At 34.1% G+C, this 18846-nt stretch overlaps 4 protein-coding genes across 7 annotated transcripts; 2 read left to right on the top strand and 2 right to left on the bottom strand.

Annotated features, from left to right (window-relative positions):
* Positions 1-71: 71 nt before the first annotated feature.
* On the bottom strand, positions 72-3169 carry LOC103502354 (uncharacterized). The gene is made up of 5 exons (XM_008466264.3): positions 2605-3169; positions 1565-1601; positions 1233-1469; positions 1095-1142; positions 72-978 (listed from the first exon to the last, which is right to left on the bottom strand). Exons 1-5 carry the CDS (start codon positions 2904-2906, stop codon positions 487-489), a joined length of 1116 nt encoding a protein of 371 aa, XP_008464486.1. The 5' UTR covers positions 2907-3169; the 3' UTR covers positions 72-486.
* An 8267-nt stretch (positions 3170-11436) lies between these two features.
* LOC103502407 (protein JINGUBANG-like) lies at positions 11437-12595 on the top strand. Its single transcript, XM_008466344.3, has 2 exons — positions 11437-12113; positions 12178-12595. The coding sequence occupies exons 1-2, from the start codon at positions 11439-11441 to the stop codon at positions 12547-12549; spliced, it is 1047 nt and encodes a 348-aa protein (XP_008464566.2). The 5' UTR covers positions 11437-11438; the 3' UTR covers positions 12550-12595.
* A 1333-nt stretch (positions 12596-13928) lies between these two features.
* LOC103502356 (protein MHF2 homolog) lies at positions 13929-15732 on the top strand. Of its 4 annotated transcripts, none has more exons than XM_051081152.1 (7): positions 13929-14053; positions 14163-14211; positions 14300-14340; positions 14615-14660; positions 14823-14876; positions 14959-15063; positions 15434-15732. In XM_051081152.1, the coding sequence occupies exons 1-6, from the start codon at positions 14030-14032 to the stop codon at positions 15060-15062; spliced, it is 318 nt and encodes a 105-aa protein (XP_050937109.1). In that variant the 5' UTR covers positions 13929-14029; the 3' UTR covers position 15063; positions 15434-15732. The 4 variants fall into 4 exon arrangements, with proteins under 4 accessions (XP_050937109.1, XP_008464488.1, XP_050937108.1 ...); XM_008466266.3 differs by having other exon boundaries at positions 14823-14857; positions 14937-15063; positions 15434-15693; XM_051081151.1 differs by lacking the exon at positions 15434-15732 and having other exon boundaries at positions 14823-14857; positions 14937-15344.
* A 4-nt stretch (positions 15733-15736) lies between these two features.
* On the bottom strand, positions 15737-18207 carry LOC103502355 (leucine-rich repeat receptor-like serine/threonine/tyrosine-protein kinase SOBIR1). Its single transcript, XM_008466265.3, has one exon. The coding sequence runs from the start codon at positions 17854-17856 to the stop codon at positions 15943-15945; it is 1914 nt and encodes a 637-aa protein (XP_008464487.2). The 5' UTR covers positions 17857-18207; the 3' UTR covers positions 15737-15942.
* Between the last annotated feature and the right edge of the window lie 639 nt (positions 18208-18846).

Here is an 18846-nt window from a genome sequence, read left to right as displayed (position 1 = left end):
AAGTGTTTTACAGTGAGAACAAATGGGCTCATAAATCAGAAAAGAAACTGAAGTGGTATATATTCAATTCATAAAAGATGAAAATCACATGAAAATTTTCCAATTAATGAAATATTGTTTGTGTTCATGAAAAGAGAAGAAAGAAATAATACACATAAGAAATTAAATGGAAATCATTTAAGCTCAAAGAGTCCATGAGGAGAGATGACAGAGAGGGTAGACTTTTGAGGAAGATTTAACAACAATGATTTTTGTTCTATTAACAATCAAGGTAGAAGGTAATGAATTCCCCATGTATCAAACTATAAACATGTCACAACCCAAGTGTGGATTTTCCTAAACCAACACCCCGTTTTTCTAGAAATCAATAATTAGAAGTAGCTTCCCCAACATTTTCTTCTCTGTATACCACCACCCAACCCCTTGCCTTTTTTTTTTTTTTTTAATCAGGGAACTACTCTTCCTTCACCAATCCAATCTCTATATCTACCCGGCACGAATTCTATCCAACCAATCGACACTCTTTCGAGCTTTTTCAAACTGTTGGTCGATGCTTCTTCTTGGTTTCTCATAGAATTCCACACTTCTTCTTGATCTCTCTACTTGGTCAATTGAGATTTTTAGTTTCTCTAGCTTCTCGATGTTGTTGAACTTGTATCCTTGCGGTCTCGATTTGTCTAGTCTATCAACGCTTTTCCTAGGCTTTTCTCGCCTGTCTGTGCTCCTTCGTGGGGCCTCGAAACAATCTGTGCTCCTTCTTGATTGCTCCATTCGGTCTGTGCTTTTCCTTGAACCATTCCTTCGTGAAGGTGATCTCTCGACGGTGGATACGAATTTCTTGAGATGCCTGATGTACTCTGGGAAGAGTTCAAGATCACAATGGTTTCCTCCTTTCAGCCACAAGGGTTCATATTTCTCTTGACACAACTCCCAAAGCTGTTTGCCATGAGAGAAATCAACAACGTCGTCGGAGGTTCCCTAAAAAGGAAATCATCAAAGGAATGCGGATTCAGAATAGGAAAAATGAGTGAAGCATAAAACACAATCTCCTGACTTGATTGATAACATAAGATCTTTAAGATCTACAAACTTACATGAATCACCAACACGGGGCACTTAACATATGGTATTTTATCAATGTTCTGCAGATAATCGAAGGAAAAAACATCATACTCCATAATATTAGATAAAATAAGGTAAGATAATCGTGTTATTGACAAACAATTTAGGACCTTATAGATGTCAAACCAGTATGTGCGTTTCACTGGATACATGACTCTCAATCCTGATAATATAGGACTATGCAGGACAACTGCTCGTAGTCGGGGCAAACGTGCAGCAAGGTCCAAAGTTGGGCCACTTCCAACAGATTGACCATAAAGGATTATTTCCTCTTGCTTAGCACCATACTTCTCCTCAAGACACTTGTATGCAGCTTCAATATCTGCATAAGTATTGTGCTCACTTGGCTACAAAAAAGTTTATAAACACAAACAATGTTATGAATGACAGAAGATTAACTTCCACCAAAATTTGAAACATGGAAAGGATCTGTTGGATTTACCTTTCCAGTGGACTGCCCGTATCCAGAGTAATCGTACCTGCATACATTAATATGAAGTTTGGTTTAATTTTTGCAGTTTGAACGAATAATCACACATCTATTACCATTTTAGGACTTCTGCTAACATCACATGTGCCAAAACTACTCCATGTTGAAGGATAAAAAGGGCAGATTTTGATCAAGGGTGAGGCCAAAGAACGAGGTATGTACAATACCGATTTATAAAAACTAAGAAAATGTTACAACATTACAAAGCCACAACAAGAGTTGATCTAGATTGTACCATTAAGCTAAGTATAATGTTGCTGGGGAGACAAATCGTTTGCCTTATCTCTTATGTCTACCTAAAAATACTCAACAAACAGCAAAGGGAAGAAAGTAGTTGGGGATGGTTTAATTAAATTCAAAATGACTCAGGTACCACACTCAATCTAACTTTAGTCTTAAGCCCACAACAGTGCTCTAAACTGTGAAGGTTTGTGGTTCATATTTTCCATTTCTCATTTTGTCAGGAAGATTGGGAACATGATTTTTTAATCTTTCGAATATTTGTACAGTCGTGGAAGACGAGGTTTCGTATTCCCCATGTTGTGGCAGTATGCAAAACAAGAATACTATGAGTGGGCAGCTAAGGAAGAACGAAAGTGAATAAACCCCAGCAGAGTGACTATTCAAAATTACCAACAACACAACAGAATCATCTTCCAAAATTTAGATCTACTACAGATCACCACTTTAACAATTGATCTCAACCAATTCTACTTCAAATACCCAAATACTGAATCCAGCAACAAAAACTAAAAGCAACCAAACATCATAACCTTCCACCTAAGTATAAACATATAATTTCCAGCAAGCAGCTAAAAATCCCAATCCTCAACAACCAGATGCATAAATCCAAAGATTCAACAAATGGGCAAGATCAATTCGCCACTAATTCGCCAAAAACACAAAGTAGAGGAAAACACACACCCACACAAACTCCTCGAGCTTTCCCATGCCCTCAAAATGCAGGAATTTGAAGAAGAAAACGAACATACCCAAGAAGATTAACGCGCAAATGGATGCTAAGCTCAATGAAGAGCTCATACATCTGACCAACGTCAGCAGCATTTCCATGAGAATAAAGAAGCGTGGAGGTAGCCATAGGGTAACGGATGTAAACAGCAACGATCTCATTGCCTTTACGCGTGGGAAGCTTCCAGACATCGACATTTTCACGGTGGGGAAAAGGGTCCAAGAGAAGAAGACCAGTGGGTTGGTCTTTAAGAATCTTGTAAGAGGGTGGATTAGGAGGGAAGAAGGCGAATTTAGCAGCCATGGAAGAAGTAACGCCCCCCATGAAGCTTCAGTGAGTAAGATTGAGATTGGGATTGAGAGAAAGAAGATGAAGATTGAAGGATTTTAGAAAAAAGAAAAGGGAAATTTACACATTCCGTTGAGCGATGGAAGAAGGAGGTTCCTTCAGCGAAAAGTATGTGAAATTTATCTGCAGAGAAGAAGGGAAGGGGGTGTGGGGAAGACTTTGGAGTGAGAGAAAGTGAGAGCTCTATCGTTCTTGTTCACTTGTTTATTGAAAGGGGAACCGATTCTGTCACCGGCAGTGTCATGGAAACATCCATCTTACCTTCTTTATGCCCACACATTCTTCATATTATGTCTCTTTTTTTCCTCTCTTTCTTTTTTGTTCAATTTCATACTTCTGTCTCTATGGCTTTTGATGTTGTTTCAATTTCATTTCTATATAGTTTGAGTATCATTTTCGTCTTTTTCTCTCGTGACAATGTGTTGTAATAACAAATAGACTTAAAAATTGTGAGATTTAACTTTTGTTATGGATCGATGATAAACGAGTTTATTGGCTCAATCATGAACAGCGGGGTAAATAGTGTACATATATAAGACCAAGTTGATTATTGATACGACCTAACTAATTAAGATACAATTTGAGAGGACCTGTTACTTTGAGTTAACAGTTTGACAACTCTTTCAATTACATAGTTGAACTCATGCACAAAGTTACTCGAGAGGAATAATGTAAGTGTAAAAGTTATATCCTCATTTGAGATCAACAGTCTTACTCATGTTTTGTTTGAAACCACTTAGTTATTGGTACAAATTAAACAATTAGGTAAAATAAATAACCAAGCAAGTTCTCTCTTTTGGGGAGAGATTCGAGTTAGACTCTCTAACCTAATCTTATATTTTAATCCACTATTCAAATTTATTCGTCAACCTGAAAACTAAATTTAAAATTTTATAGAAAGCATATTATGAAAATGGAGATGTAAATTTACTATCTTTTAACTTGTTTTTTACGCCATAAAATTGAAAGAACTTGAATCACATGTCTTTTAGTTATAAGTCAGCTGAGTTGTATTTTCACGAACAGATCGAATAGAAATTTAATCGTACTAAAGTGATGAAATAAATTTGTCTTTTTATATCACACTCGGCCCTTTTTTTATTCTCACATCTCATTTTCTATCCCTTTGTCAAAATTAAATCCACAATAGAAAATGTACCTCAAATATTCAACATCCCTTTTTGAATATGGATAAGACAAGGGGAATTTGGAATATGATTGATTGATATTGACCTATGAGATTAAATGTTTGAATATTTCTTACATTCTCTTCCCTTTTCCATTTCTAATCTTAAATAGAATTAAACAGACTTTGGTTTCTTTGAAGGTTTTCTACTTCAATTATTAAAAGTTCAATTTTATGGTTGTTACAAATTTTCATGCAAAATTATATTTATACTCAAATCATCTATATACTTATCAAATTGAGTTTAGCTCAACAAAAATTGGTACGACATTTCATCGTATAAGTGAGAGGTCGATTTCCAATTCTCATAAAGTTTGTACTAAAAAGTTCTTCCACATCTTATTTTATTTATAATTGGTAGGCGAACAAAACTATTTCAAAGGAAAAAAAAATCATACATCTTCTTGGTTGTGAAAATAACTAATATACACAATTTAAAATAGAAAATTGTTTTAAACAATAAACGGTTAAAATTATTTATAATTATAGTAAAATATAGTCATCAATCAACAATAAACTACTATTTGGATCTATTGTGACAAGTATAGTAATCTATAGCGATATAAAGTAAAATTTTGCTATTTTTTGTTATATTCGAAAACGATCTTTTAAAATATGCCCATATTTTATTTCCATTACCTCCATTCTAAACTTCTAATTCCAAAAAAAAAAATATATTATTTAAGTTTCAAATTATGTTAATAAATCAAATAAATGAAATAATCTATCGATTTTTCTCAATTACTATGATTTTTTTTTATATCTTCATTCTTTTTACTACTAAGTGATGAGTCTCTATACTTTAACAATCATGACTTCTAAAGACATTACCATTGTTATCACCTTATACATGTAAAGTTCACGTGACATACCAACGAGTTCAATTTTCAAAATTTATAATCTCGATAGTAATAAGTAAAAAGAATCCCTTTGCCAAACAAAATCAAAAAGAAAAGATAAAAGGTAAAAAAAAAAAAAAAAAAAAAAAAAAAAAAAAAGAGACAACACTTAAAGTAATTAAATACCATACAATTTAAGAAGAAAAAAAAAAGTATATATATAGGAAGAGGAGGAGCATGGAATTAAACAATGATTATGAAGTGAAAGTTGAAAGAATTTGCATGGGAAGGGAACATTTGATTTTGAATAATAATAATAATAATAAGTTAAATAGTGAAAGAAAAAATGTATAATAATAATGAAGATAGAGTAATGTTGAAGGGAAGGATATAATAATATATCAAAAATGTCATAAGTTAAATAAATAAAAATAGAAATAGAAATAATATAATATCTTTTTTAACTTTGAAAACGGCTTGACAGGCTGTCCCATTTCGTTACTCGTGTCTATATGATTTTGAACCCCACCACCCCCTCTCCCACCCTCGCCAAAGCACAGATAAAGAGACCATACACACACACACACACACACATACATACTTACATATCAATTAAAAGCTTCCCTATCTTGTGTTTATTGGGCACCCCGACTCCAAGAACGAGATAAGTTTAGTTTAATTAATAATTGTATCAATGGTACACTCTTAATGTAAATATGAACTATTGATTTAATTAATGGAAGATTGAATTAGTTTGGGAGTTTGTTAGGTTGAATGAAAGTTGAGTTGTGTTAATTGTACTTTGTGCTTTCAGATATTGTTTGATCACAGCTGGCTTAACAGCACATCTCTTTTGATATTCACTGTAAAAGCCCTAATTATTGTTTTTTTTTTTTTTTTTTTCTATTGAATCTCAACAACATCAGATTAGATCTATTTATAAAGGCCAGGAAAATTAATAGTAAAAAGCAAATAATTTAATTTAAATCAACGTTAATATATATTTTTTGTCTTTTTGTTTTAATTTTTGGGACTAATTCTAAAAATGAGGCCTACGGTGAAAGAGTAGAAATAGAACATTGTAATTTTTCTTTGTAAGGTTTGAACTTTGAGTATACTTCATTTCATTTTTGTTAGATTGTATTTTCTCCGTCTATTAGAAAAATTGTTAAAATTAAAACACTTTACAGAAAAATAATCATAATGAAATTTGTTATTTAGTGGTTTTGTTCTATAAAATGTAAATAGTTTGTAAAAAAAATTATTTTTGAAAAAAAACATTTAGTTTATGTGTCACAGTTCGTTTAGTTAAATTTTAAATATTCATAAGGTGGACTTTTATAAATAAAATGCCGAATAAACAATCGAACTTAATCGGTTATAATTTTTTCAATTAATTGTTAAACATTAATCCCAAATATTAAAAATGGTATTTTATTGAAAAATTGAGACAAAAAAAGTACTTTTGAAATTGACAAACAAAATTGAAACAAAAATTCAAATATCAACGATGAAATTGTAATACTTTGAAATTAAAGATAAATTGAAATTAATCCAAACTCAAGATTTAATGATTAAAAATATAATATTTCAAAACGTAAAAACTAAATGAAAACGGAACACAATTTAAATCTATAGAAACAAACAAATGACAATGGAAACGAGAGTGGAGAAGAGACATATTTTGATGTGACAATGGAATCGAGAGCGGAGAGGAGACATATTTTGATAAATATTTTTCGAATCCATCTCTTCTTATCACTCACATAAAATATAAATTCTTTTATATAGCAAAATTTGATTGAATAATTACTCAAATATATATATATATATATATATATATATATATATTTAATAGATGGAAAAGGAAGAGAGAGAGAGAAGGATAGAGTAAATGAGGAGAGCATGGAAGGAAGTTAGAGTGAGAGAGAAGACTGTTCCACGTGCACCCCAAAGGTCAGAAATTTGGCAGTAAAATGTTCCAAAGAAGGGACCATGTAATATATATATATATTATTATTATTATTATTATTATTATAGGAAATGAAATTACATTGGTATTATTTTTACTTTATTAAATTAGAGGAAACAAATATTATGAAAATAGTTTCCCACCACATTAATGGTTGATGAAGGAACAAAAAGGATGAAGAAATAAGACAAGGAATAAATTAAATTTTAATTAAGGAAGGAAAAAAGAAAAAGAAGAAAGAAATGTGTGTTTGTTTTGTAATAAAGAAAAGAAAAGAAAAGAAAAGAAAAGAAAAGAAAAGAAAAGAAAAAGGAAGAGAGAATGTGAATAAATGTGTATGGGAGAGTTCCGAGAGAGGGAAAATGCATTTGGGAATGGCAAAGGATTAAAGAATGAATTGGGATGGGAGACGAGAAACTGAACAAGGAGCGGCTCCACGCTTCATTTTTTCCCTTTCCCCCACGCCACGGGATCCACAATCCACGTGCTCCTTTCTTACTTTTCTTTTCCCTTTTTAATTATATCTCTATTCTCTCTCCCACTATATATACATACATATATATATATATAACTGTTCTGACTAGTTTATGTACATAACACAATCCATTTGACTAATATAATATTTGAATGTATAGTTTAATTAACGTGATTGGTTTTATCACTAATCTCGAAGTTAAAGGTTCGATTCGTTATAAAAAGTAACTTATAACTTTACTTATTTGTAAATACACAAAATTTAAAGCTCTAAAGATACTGTTAAATATAGTAGATGACAAAACTGTTAAAGTAAATTACAAAATATAACAAAATTTTCAATTCTACTGATAGACATTGGTAGAAGTATGTCAATGTTCTATTATTGATATGAATTGAAGTTTTTCCAATATTTGAAAATGCTCGTTTATTTTTATTTAACGCACCTTTCTTATCAGTGACGCAATCATAGGTACTTCAAAATTAAGCGTGCTTAGCTTGGAGTAGTTTTATGTTGGATAATCTCTAAGAAATTTTTACATAATGCATGTGAACGAGGATAAAGTATGCTGAAAGAATAATGTTGCTAGGTCACAAGGGAATGTCGGGGATACAAATTTCAAATCATGGACCTAGGGCGTTACATAAATACTCTTTCTTAACTGTAACATTTTTTCTATAGACTTTGAAAATATATTCACATGTTATATTTTATTGCAGGGGTGTTATTTTAATAAATTACGTTAAAAATAAACTTCGAGGTCGAAGTGAGTTTTAATTTATATTACTATTCCATTTTAGATATGAGAGGTTCCATCATCCGTCTTTACAATTATTATAATAAAAAAGTTTGAAAAATTAAATTTAAGATCTACTAAAGTTTAAAATTGAACGAACTTTAAAGTATGGAGACGGAGACGGGAACTAATGTATTAAATGAATGAAATGGAAGATGAAACATGGGGGTGGGCAAAAGAAACCCACTACTAGGGTGGACCAAGGCACAGAGAGTGTAGGGCTGCCCTACAACAATAACCAAAGCCCCAGAGAAATGGGCCTCACTCAATTTGGACTTATCACCTTACATTCATTCATTCTCTTTCCTCCCACTCTTCCTACCATTTCAAACCTGAAAAGGGGCAGCTTTTTTTTTTTTTTTTTTTTTTTTTTGTTCTCTTTTCTTTTGGCATATGCCATTTGTGCTCTTCTAATTGATTTCCCCAATTAATAAATTCTCATACATATATTCTCTTACAATACTTTATTTTTCTACTATACTAAATCTAGGGCATAGAGACTTTAACTTCTTACTTTTAAGTATATGTCATGCTCGTGTTAGTATTATAGACCATTCCTTGATCGATTATTATTGTATATGTGACGTCCTTTTGAGAAAAAATCGGTTAATTTATGATTGTTATAAACTCTATGTTAAGTTTTTTTTCCACTTAAAATTAGTTTATTTTTTTTTTTAAAAAAAGATATATATAAAAAGATGTATGACTAAAACATAATCATTTTTTATTTTTGTGGATTTTGATTCTATTAATTATATCAGATGCTTGTAATTAGTCAGTGTCGTGGATTCTATATTGAAAAAGTCGAAGGACTCCAGATTTCTTATAAAATAGATAAATCGCTTCTTTATTTGTTGCTAATTAAAGTTAATTCTTTTGAGCATGCTAAAGTCTCGTATTTCTCTGTGATTGACATCTAGCATTTTTGCAACACAATTTTCAATATATTTTTTTTTTCTTTTGATGGAATTAGCAACAATCTCTAGTTTAATTTTGAATATATATTAGTTATAATATTTTTTAACTATAAACTAAAAAATCCTTTGTATACTTCCAAAAAGTCGATTCAATTTTTACTCTTTGTAGTGTAGTATTCTATCAAACTCGCAATTGATATTTTCTCATCCAACATAGCTCAATTTCTTATTTACTATTACATTTTGTCACGGCAGCCCACTTCCTGCACTCTCTTGATCCTAACATGATCGAGTCATTCATACTTTACTTTCACGTCTTGATTCAATGTTACCCATAACATGAAAGTTATAATTTGATATATATATATATAATATATATATATATATATAAATTTTTTTATTTATAAAAATAAATGGTGCATTTAATGATGTGTAAGAATTTGGTAGGAGGGCACCAAACCCTAGGAACTCCAAACCATATTAGCGGCAAATTCACAATGTTGTTGTTTTTCTTCCATTCTTTCACTAATTTGGTTGACTAAATTAATGATATCCCACCAATCACAAGTCTCCTATTGTCCCAATAGTTTTGTCTAAAATCAAAAGTGGTTGATCTCATCACATGCTCCACAAAATAATCATTTGACACAACTCAATTGGTCGATCGAACATGCTCTCCCCCATTGGCCTCCCTTTTGGATTATTTAAATCAACATTGTAACTAAAAACATGACACGTTTCAATGATTTAGTACATAGTTTAACTTTGTTTTCTTTATTTTAATGTCACATGTCACATGTTCTTGCTTAACTTTGAAAAGGACATTATATAGTTTATGTGATTTTGATATTCCCCTCTTTCTTTCTTTCATTATTATTCTACTTAAAATAATGTTTGTCTCTACCTAACCATTTTGCATTTTTCAAAATACCTAGTATATATAATATATATATATAATACAATGAATAATAGAGAGTACTACTACCCCTTAATATTCTATTGGTCTACTTACTTTTGAATTTGGTGTTTTGTGTGGGAGATTATTGTTGTGTTGTACTTCTCATAGTGTTTAGGGTTTGTAGGGACGGAAAGTGTTTTATTAGTGTGTAATAATGATTTATATGGACTTCATGGTTAAATTTAACTATTTCAACTACCACATAAATGAAAAATTAATAAATTATTGTTATGTTATTATAGTGGAAAATACATTTTGATATTCACTATGATAACAACAATAGAAGTATAAATTTTAAAGTTAGTAACGATTCATTAACGTACAAGTGTATTAAATTTCAAAAATATAAATTTAAAATTGAATAGATTATGTTAGTCTTTACTTATTTTGGATATAAGATCAAAACCAACCATTTTAAGTATGTAACAACTGTGCATTATGTCACAATCGCAATCTTTCAAACACGGGACGGTTGATTATGTGACACTTGTTTCAACTCAATGAACAAGTCAGCAGCAATAAATCTAAAAGTTGCGAGCAAACTCACAATATGATGTAACATTCCTTTACGTTTGTAGAGGATATGGTTTTATAAAATGTGAGAGAGAAAGAAAACATCGAAAATATCATTAAAGAAAGCATTGATAATTGTCATTTGCAAAATAAATTTATTGCAAAGAGTACGACAAAGTTTGGTTGGTGGTTCGACTAGTAGATCTCCCTTATAGTACATTTTAACCATTTTGAAGTTTGACGAACTTGCATATGAAAAATACGAAATCTCATATGCAAGGTCAGAGACATCAAAATGAAAGCAATAGATTAAACTAGATACAAAACATGAAGACAATCAGGTGGTTTGAGGTTGTTTGGGTATGCGACCATAAATAATCAACACCATGAACGAGCATGCTCATAACACATTGTAGTCGTAACATGATAAAAGAAATTAGACATCTATGTTAGATTAACTAATTGTAATATATTAAAATCTCTATCATCTAAGTATGTCATGATTTTGTACTGTGTTATATCTACAAATATTTATTTACAAACATTATAATAAACTTTATAATTTAATTATATGTAAAATTACGAAAATGTCCAATTTCATATCTTTTGTGAGGCCTCCACCTCCCACAATATTTGAATCAAATCCCGACCAATCATGGCATAATTCCATCAACTCACAAACAAAACAAAAAGAGAATACAAATTTAAAACCCATCTCATCAGCCCACGTGTCCAATAAAGAATACAAAAATATCCCCCCTTCCGCCACGTGTACTTCTCTCACGTGCTCCCCACGCTTTTTATAAACCTTAAAAATCACGGTTTCTTCTCAAACATGCAGGAAAAATCCCAATGGCACAAGAAACGACGCCGCTTACAATAGCCACACTCACAACCCCAAACATTGCCACCTGCCTGGCCGCCCATAACGGCCTCCTCTACTCCGGCGCCACCAACCAAATCGCCGTCTTCGATATAACCAACGACTTCACTCAAATCGATACTCTTTGCGTAAACGATGCTGCTTCCGGGTCCGTTAAATCCATCGCATTTGGGCCTTGGAAAATCTTCACGGCCCATCAGGACTGCAAGATCAGAGTATGGAAGATCACGCGCTCGGGCGGACCGCCACGTCACCGGCTTCTGGCTACTCTCCCCACCGTTAAAGACCGGCTGTACCGGTTTATCTCGCCGGGGAATTATGTTCATGTACGACGCCACCGTAAGCGGCTGTGGATTGAGCATTGGGATGCGGTTTCTGGGGTGGTGGTTAATGGGGGATTCGTGTACTCCGTTTCATGGGATCGGAGTTTTAAGGTTTGGAGTGCTTCTGACCATAAGTGTTTGTTGTCAGTCAAAGCTCACGAGGATGCGGTCAACGCTGTTGCTGTAGGGCCGAACGGCGTCGTTTACACTGGCTCTGCTGATGGGGTTATCGGAGTTTGGGAGGTTAGGGAGGGGAAGAAGAAGAAGAAGAAGAAGAAGAAGTATACGTTGGTTAGGACTTTGCACAACCACAAATCCACGGTAATCTGGCAATTAACTAAAATACTAAAAGGAACTAAATACTAATACAATTATTCATTTATAGGTAAACGCGATCGCGCTAAACGAGGGAGGTTGGGCAATGTTTTCGGGGAGCAGTGATCGTTCGATAATGGTGTGGAAGAAAGAAGATGGTGGGAAGAAGATTTCGTTTGTGGAGGATTTATGGGGTCATCAAGGGGCTGTATTGTGCTTGTATACTTTTCGAGACTTGTTAGTTAGTGGGTCGGAAGATAGGACGCTGAGGATTTGGAGAGGTGAGGTCACAAATGGTTTCGTATGTACGAGTGTGATGGATGGACACAGGTCGCCGGTGAAGTCGTTGGTTTTGGTTTCCGTCGAAGATGGTGAACGGAGTTTTATGATCTGTAGTGCCAGCCTGGATGGAGAAATACGAGTTTGGAGTTCCAAGCTTTGATTGATGCTGCAAATTATGCTTAGAACTATTTTTCCACATTTACAAAATCGACTGAAATCTGCTTTCAATAATTATTCAAAATTGATTTTTTTTTATGTTATATTGTGAAATTAAGTATTAGATTAATTTTGAGTTATTATTACTTAGTTTAGAATAATTGAAAATTTTCACTATACAAACATAGAGAGAGTAAGTTATAATATACTCCACTAGAAACAAATTGTTCTCAAACACTTATTTACTTTAAATTTTAAATTTAAATAGTTTCTCGTGGAGAAAAAATAATACTTTCATTTTTTTTTGGTAATAATCTGTTTCATTGAATTTTTAATATGAACTGAATTGTTACAAATTATAAAGTCTAAAAAAAAAAAAACAGATAGAGTTGTTATAAATTTTAAAATAAAAATACTAAATTGTTACACACTTCAAGTTTAGAGATATACTTGTTATTTTCATGCAAGTTTGTGGGATAAAAGGTAATATTTTGTTCTTTTTTCCGTAGAAAAACCCTTATACTTTATCCAATTGTTAAATATGAGACTTATATGACTAAATATGTTTACATTTCACCATAAATATTGAGAACAAGAAGTAGAGCACGAGAGTATCCGTAGAAAAGTCTGAGTTGTCTATTATGTTTTGTTTTATTAAATTCAGTGAAAATGATATGCTAGATACACTAGAAGAAAAATGTTTGGTCATTGTTACTCATTATCTTTCACGAGAAACGACTAACGATATTAATATTTCGAATGATATTTAGTACTCATATCTACTGAGTTATGCTTAAATTCACTCTTAATTTTAATAAATCAATGAAAACATGACCTACATTATTTATACTAATTTTAACACATTCGTGTTTGGGAGTCGGGAGAATTGAGATAGCATTTACAATATTTCACTCGATACTTACTTAGCTTACATTATAAACATATATTTTAAGTTCAACATCCTATAAAATAATATAGAAAACACACATGCGTAACAAACCTTGATGAACGTGCAACACGTTATTAATAACATAGAAAACTTACCACAATCATTAATAACGAGTTGTGATTTTGTTTTGTTTTCTAAAATGGACATAACTATATAGTAATTGACATGTACTATTCTCTAGAGATGAACGGTCTAAATCTCCGAGTCCCTACCCCTAATCCTCATGCTAAATAAAAAGTTTTTTTTTATCATTATTATTTTTTATTTTTTGAGATTTTTATTCAAAAAAATTCAAAATTGAAATCCAAACGGACACGCGAGAAGATGGAGAGGGGGCTTTGGGCTGGGCCTAACTTAAGCCCAAATAAAGATGTGTGACGCTTGACAATCAAAAAGATGCTCAAACGGATGCATATAAAAGGGTAAAACTAGCGGCAATTGGAAAGCAGATCAAAACGCGGGTGCGGGGACAAGTCGAAATTTGAAACTTGAAAGTTGCGTCTGACGGACTTGCACTCCTCAGTTTCAACTCACCATGGAAGAGACCGGATTTCATCCTGTAATTCTCTCATCTTCGTTCAAGTTCAATTCATCATTTGATTGTTCAAATAGTCTGCTACGTCTACGTTTTCCTTTCAATTTGGGGCGTTTATGTGTATAATTCACAGGATCTAATTCACGCCATTTTCAAGCTCGAGTGGAGCAGAAGATCACTTGGTTAGGACTTCGGATCACTCTCTCCTTCTGTCTACCTATCTGTTTTCACTTCTTCGTTCTCTCGTTTCTGATCACTTCTTCATTTCAGAGCGCGAGAAAAACGAGAATCCGGATGCTATGGATTGTGAGGTGGTTCTCTTTCGTGAGTTTCTTGTGAAAATTTCTTTTCAACTGCTGTTGTTATCTTTCGTGAAAATGTTTGTCATCGTTTTGTGTTTCGATTTCACTGGCACTAGGTTAATCTATGAATGCTCTTGTTACTTCTTGAATTGATATGAAAAATTGATACGTAGTCTAGCGAATTTAACAAAAAATCAGCGGTTATCTATTTTGTTGCAAACTTGGAGTAAGGCTTTTTCTCGACTAGACCAGTGGAGTTGATCTTTAGCTTACTTATCTTCAGGTTGACGCTGGGGCTGGAACATCCAAGAAAAGCAGGCCGATGTCAGGTATCTTTAGTTTTTACTTCAACGACTTACTATTATTTCGTTTTTAAATTACTGTCTCTTAGGAGTGCTATTTTCCATCGAGCTGCTGTTATTTGAATGATTACCGTCTACTGAGAGATGTTGAAACCATTTCTGACCTCGCTGTTTTAATTTTCCATGCAGCTAATGCAAATGCTCTTAAATTGAGCTCTAAACTTGTACAAATTTTTATCTCAGGTATCTGTGTTGAAACGTCAGATGGTTAATTTGGTGTCTAATGTTTCCTTCTTCTTTTAGGTCAACTTTTCTATTTGTGCAGAGGCTGTGCAGCGCGCTGCAACAATTGCAGAAGCAGAAGGTATTGGCAGAATTGAACCCACTCATTTGGAGAGAGTTCTTCCGCAGTTATTACTGGATTTTTGAGGTAGCATTCCGTTCCACACATTGCAATGTCTTTGCTCTTGAAGATTAAGTTCTTGTTTTATAGAGTGATTATTTGGATTGTATCCTTCATTAGTAAGTTAGCTAATATGATTGATGTCTCACAAACTGAGTGGGATTGGGGTGGGGAGGCTTCTCAAGTTATGAAGTCTTCTCTGATCCCAATACAAACATCAATCTGAATCATCGGTCCGAATCTAATTTGGTGCTTCATATTGGTTTCAATAAATTTCTCAATGAAAGAATTTCCTATCCTTTAAGAAATGTCTAAGAAGGTTGGTCTTAGTGCTATAAAATTCTAATGTCTTCTGTAAGAGATTTCTCTAAGGTCGGTTAACAAATGTCTTTTCCAGGAGGACCAAGCAGCTAATGATTTATCATGATTGGTAAGTAATAGAAAGACGAGCCCTTATTTTATGAAGGAAGAATAAAAGATCGAGAAGCAGAAAAATAGAAAGGCACAAATATGAATTTCCTTGATCAATATTTTATACGTCCAGGGATTTTTTAGGGCAGAAAAGTTAAAAGCCACCAGAGTATGAATGATAAATATGGTCTATGGTTGCAGATAACGACCATTAAAATGCAATCCAGTCGGTTGTTTTATAGGTTATGCTAACTATTTTAGAAATGTTTAATGAGATTGAATAAATGTCTTCGTAGCAATCCGATGTTCCTCGTCTTTCCTATACCTTGTTATTTCATTTCCAAAATTGACGGAAAGTTTTCCCCTAGAATTTGCAAGCAGGTGATTAGAGAGAATACAAATAGACATAGTATTTGGTCGACAATGCAAATAGATAACGCCCATCCTTGGAGGCAGAATCTAAACAGATAACGTTCTTTTACATGCATTATTAATTTAGACACATTCAGAGGGAGTTTCAGGTACATCGTGCTTGATCTGTGACAGCATGCATCTAACCTCCTTACTGTTAGGCCTCTCTTTTGGATTATCCATAGTGCAGAAGCAGGCAATTTTCAGGGCCAAAAGCATTTGCTCCTCCCAGCCATTCCCCAGGAGCTTCGGATCAATGGCTCCTCTAGGATTATCAGAAGTCATAACATTCTTCATCCACTTAACCAAACTCATCTCATCCGTGTTCTGGAAAAATTCATCAGATGGAAGTTTCCCAATCACCAAGACACCTAACAGAACCCCAAAGCCGTATATGTCACATTTATCTGTGAACTTCAATGTCTGGTGATACTCCGGTGCGATGTATCCTACGGTACCAGCAACATTTGAAGCTGTCATGTGAGTTTGGGCATCTGGCATTGCTTTCGCCAGCCCAAAATCGGCAATTCGAGCTTCCATGTCATCATCAAGCAAAACATTTGCAGGCTTTAGATCTCTGTGAATAATACGTGGGGTATGGTTCATGTGAAGATACTCCAACCCAGATGCCACTCCGAGGGCAATGTTATGCCGAGTAAGCCAATCTAGTTCTTTCACTCCTGCCGAAACCTGATTCAACATATCTTGCAAGCTACCGTTCTTCATCAATTCATACACAAGGTAATGGCAATCAGGACGAGGGACATGTGCCACAAGAGGAAGAAGATTCCGGTGCCGGATTTCACCCACGGTCCTGATCTCCGATTTGATTTGACGCATTTTCTTGCTCATATGCCTGCTTTCCTCTTCGGCTAACTCCGCTGCATCCTTTGGAGGTTGAGTAATCTTCTTTATCGCAAACATTTTCCCACTTTTTTCCGGTAATTCAGCCTTGTAAACTTCTCCACATCCACCTTTTCCAATCAGCTGCAGCGATGCAAGCGCATCGTCTCTCTCTAGAAAAGCCAAATCATCTCGTTTTATCAATTTAGGAGCAAAGATTGATGGACCGGAATTCTTGCTTCCTCCTTTTATAGCTGCTATTACGAGTTTAAACAGTAGAGAAAAGATAAACCCTGACAAACTTCCAGCAATTGCTCCAGCGATGAACCCAAGTATCCAAGAAGCTATCTTTTTTGCTTTATTTTTCCGATTCTTATGGACGGGGGAGGCGTTTGGAGCTTGAGCGCTCGAAGTCGGCGCTGTGGCGGGGGCGGTGGCTCTTTGCGTGCCGTTCGTTCTGGAATTTTCAGCTAACACATAACGCTTGGGAACTTCAGTAGCCGAGTAGAACTCAACATCCTTCACTATAGAGGTTGAGCTTTCGAGAAGGCGATTTCCAGAGAAGTTGAAGACTCGAAGGTTACGAAAAGAACGAATTGAAGCTGGAATCTTCCCTGTAAAGTAATTATTGGCAATAGAAAGACTTTCCAAGTTGGGGAAATACTTCAAGAAATCCAAACTCCCGGAGAATTTATTGGACGAAAGATCAATGACTCGAAGACGAATCAACGAGGATAATCCCGAAGGAACTTTTCCAGAAAATTGGTTGATTTGGAGATCGAGAATTTCCAGTTTCCGGCAGTCAACGATTTGGGAAGGTACTTGGTCAACGAGGTGATTATTAGAAACCGTAAGCTCTTTCAACTCCGTGAGCCTGCCGATAGCCGGAGAAAGAGAACCGGAGAGATCTTTGGAGTTGAAAATAAGCCTGGTGATCCTCAAAACATAAGTGCCGTTGTTGGAGAGCCGCCGCTCGCAGAACACTCCGGCGTTGTGGCATGGGAAAGAGGAGAGTTGACCGTCAATGCCCAAGTCGTTTTTTATGATAGAAAAGGCTCTGAGATCTGAAGGATCAAGATTCAGACCGGCGTGGACATGGAGAACGACGGAGAGAAAAGTCAAGAAGGGAAGGAGTTTGGAGGTAGGTGAAGGCATTTTCCGGCGGCGTGTGAACGGAGTTTTGCGGAGAAGGAAGGATTGGTAGTAATGTTAGTCGTGGTCTTCTTCTTTATAGGCGGCTCTATTAGTGAGAATGGGGATAGCACTTAGATCGGTGGAGCCCAATATAATTTTTCTTTTCTTTTTTACCCTTTCCAGTTCCCACGAAGACGAGAGTGCCGAGGTTGATTTTGCTCGCGACTATTTATTTCAGAATTTAGGGAAAGCGTCGGTAAAATTAGAAATTAGAATCTCAATTTTTAGAGGGAAAGTAATACAAAAACTATATCACTATTAGGTTGCCTCTTACACATCTTTATCCTCAAGGAAACATGATAGATAAATTGATGATAGTAGACTATTTCATTAGTTTTACCTTCGTTTCATAACCATGATAAAATATAGGGCAACTTTTGAGTCGGTAATCACTGGGTTATCTACCAACAATGAATAGTAATATCAACCATTGTGGCTGGAAAAGTGAAAAAACCGTTAGAAACTAACTTGAGACTTCTTCTCCTTCCATACAAACAGGTACTAATTAAGTTAAGTTTATATTGGTAGAAACACAAATTTTACAAACAAAGAACTTCATCTCTGTTCCATTTGAATATTTTTTTACTGTAAGTTCGAGGATCGATTGAACTTAAAATAAAATAAAAACTAGTAATTAAGTCCTAGAAAAAATGAAGTATTTCGAGAATGTTTCAAACTATGTAATCAAATGGGACAAAAAATTCTCCTAATTTGTTAAAAACACTCTTTTAATAGATAAAAGAGTGTTATGAAAAGAGAAACATTTTACTTTGGTATTTGAACATCACATGCATGTTCCACATTTCTTTGAAATTCCATCCCTGCCTTTGCATATGACTTTTCAAACATACTTAAAATGATGGGGCCTTCAAAATAACACCACCATTATGATTTAAATGAGAAGAAAAATATTTTGTTAGCTTTCTTCGGCTTACATCCATATATCCTAAA

The sequence above is a fragment of the Cucumis melo genome, chromosome 2, assembly GCF_025177605.1.
Source record: "Cucumis melo cultivar AY chromosome 2, USDA_Cmelo_AY_1.0, whole genome shotgun sequence".
Lineage (NCBI taxonomy): Eukaryota > Viridiplantae > Streptophyta > Magnoliopsida > Cucurbitales > Cucurbitaceae > Cucumis > Cucumis melo.
Note: the sequence above shows the minus strand (reverse complement) of the source record. Positions and strands in the feature narration are given on the sequence as shown.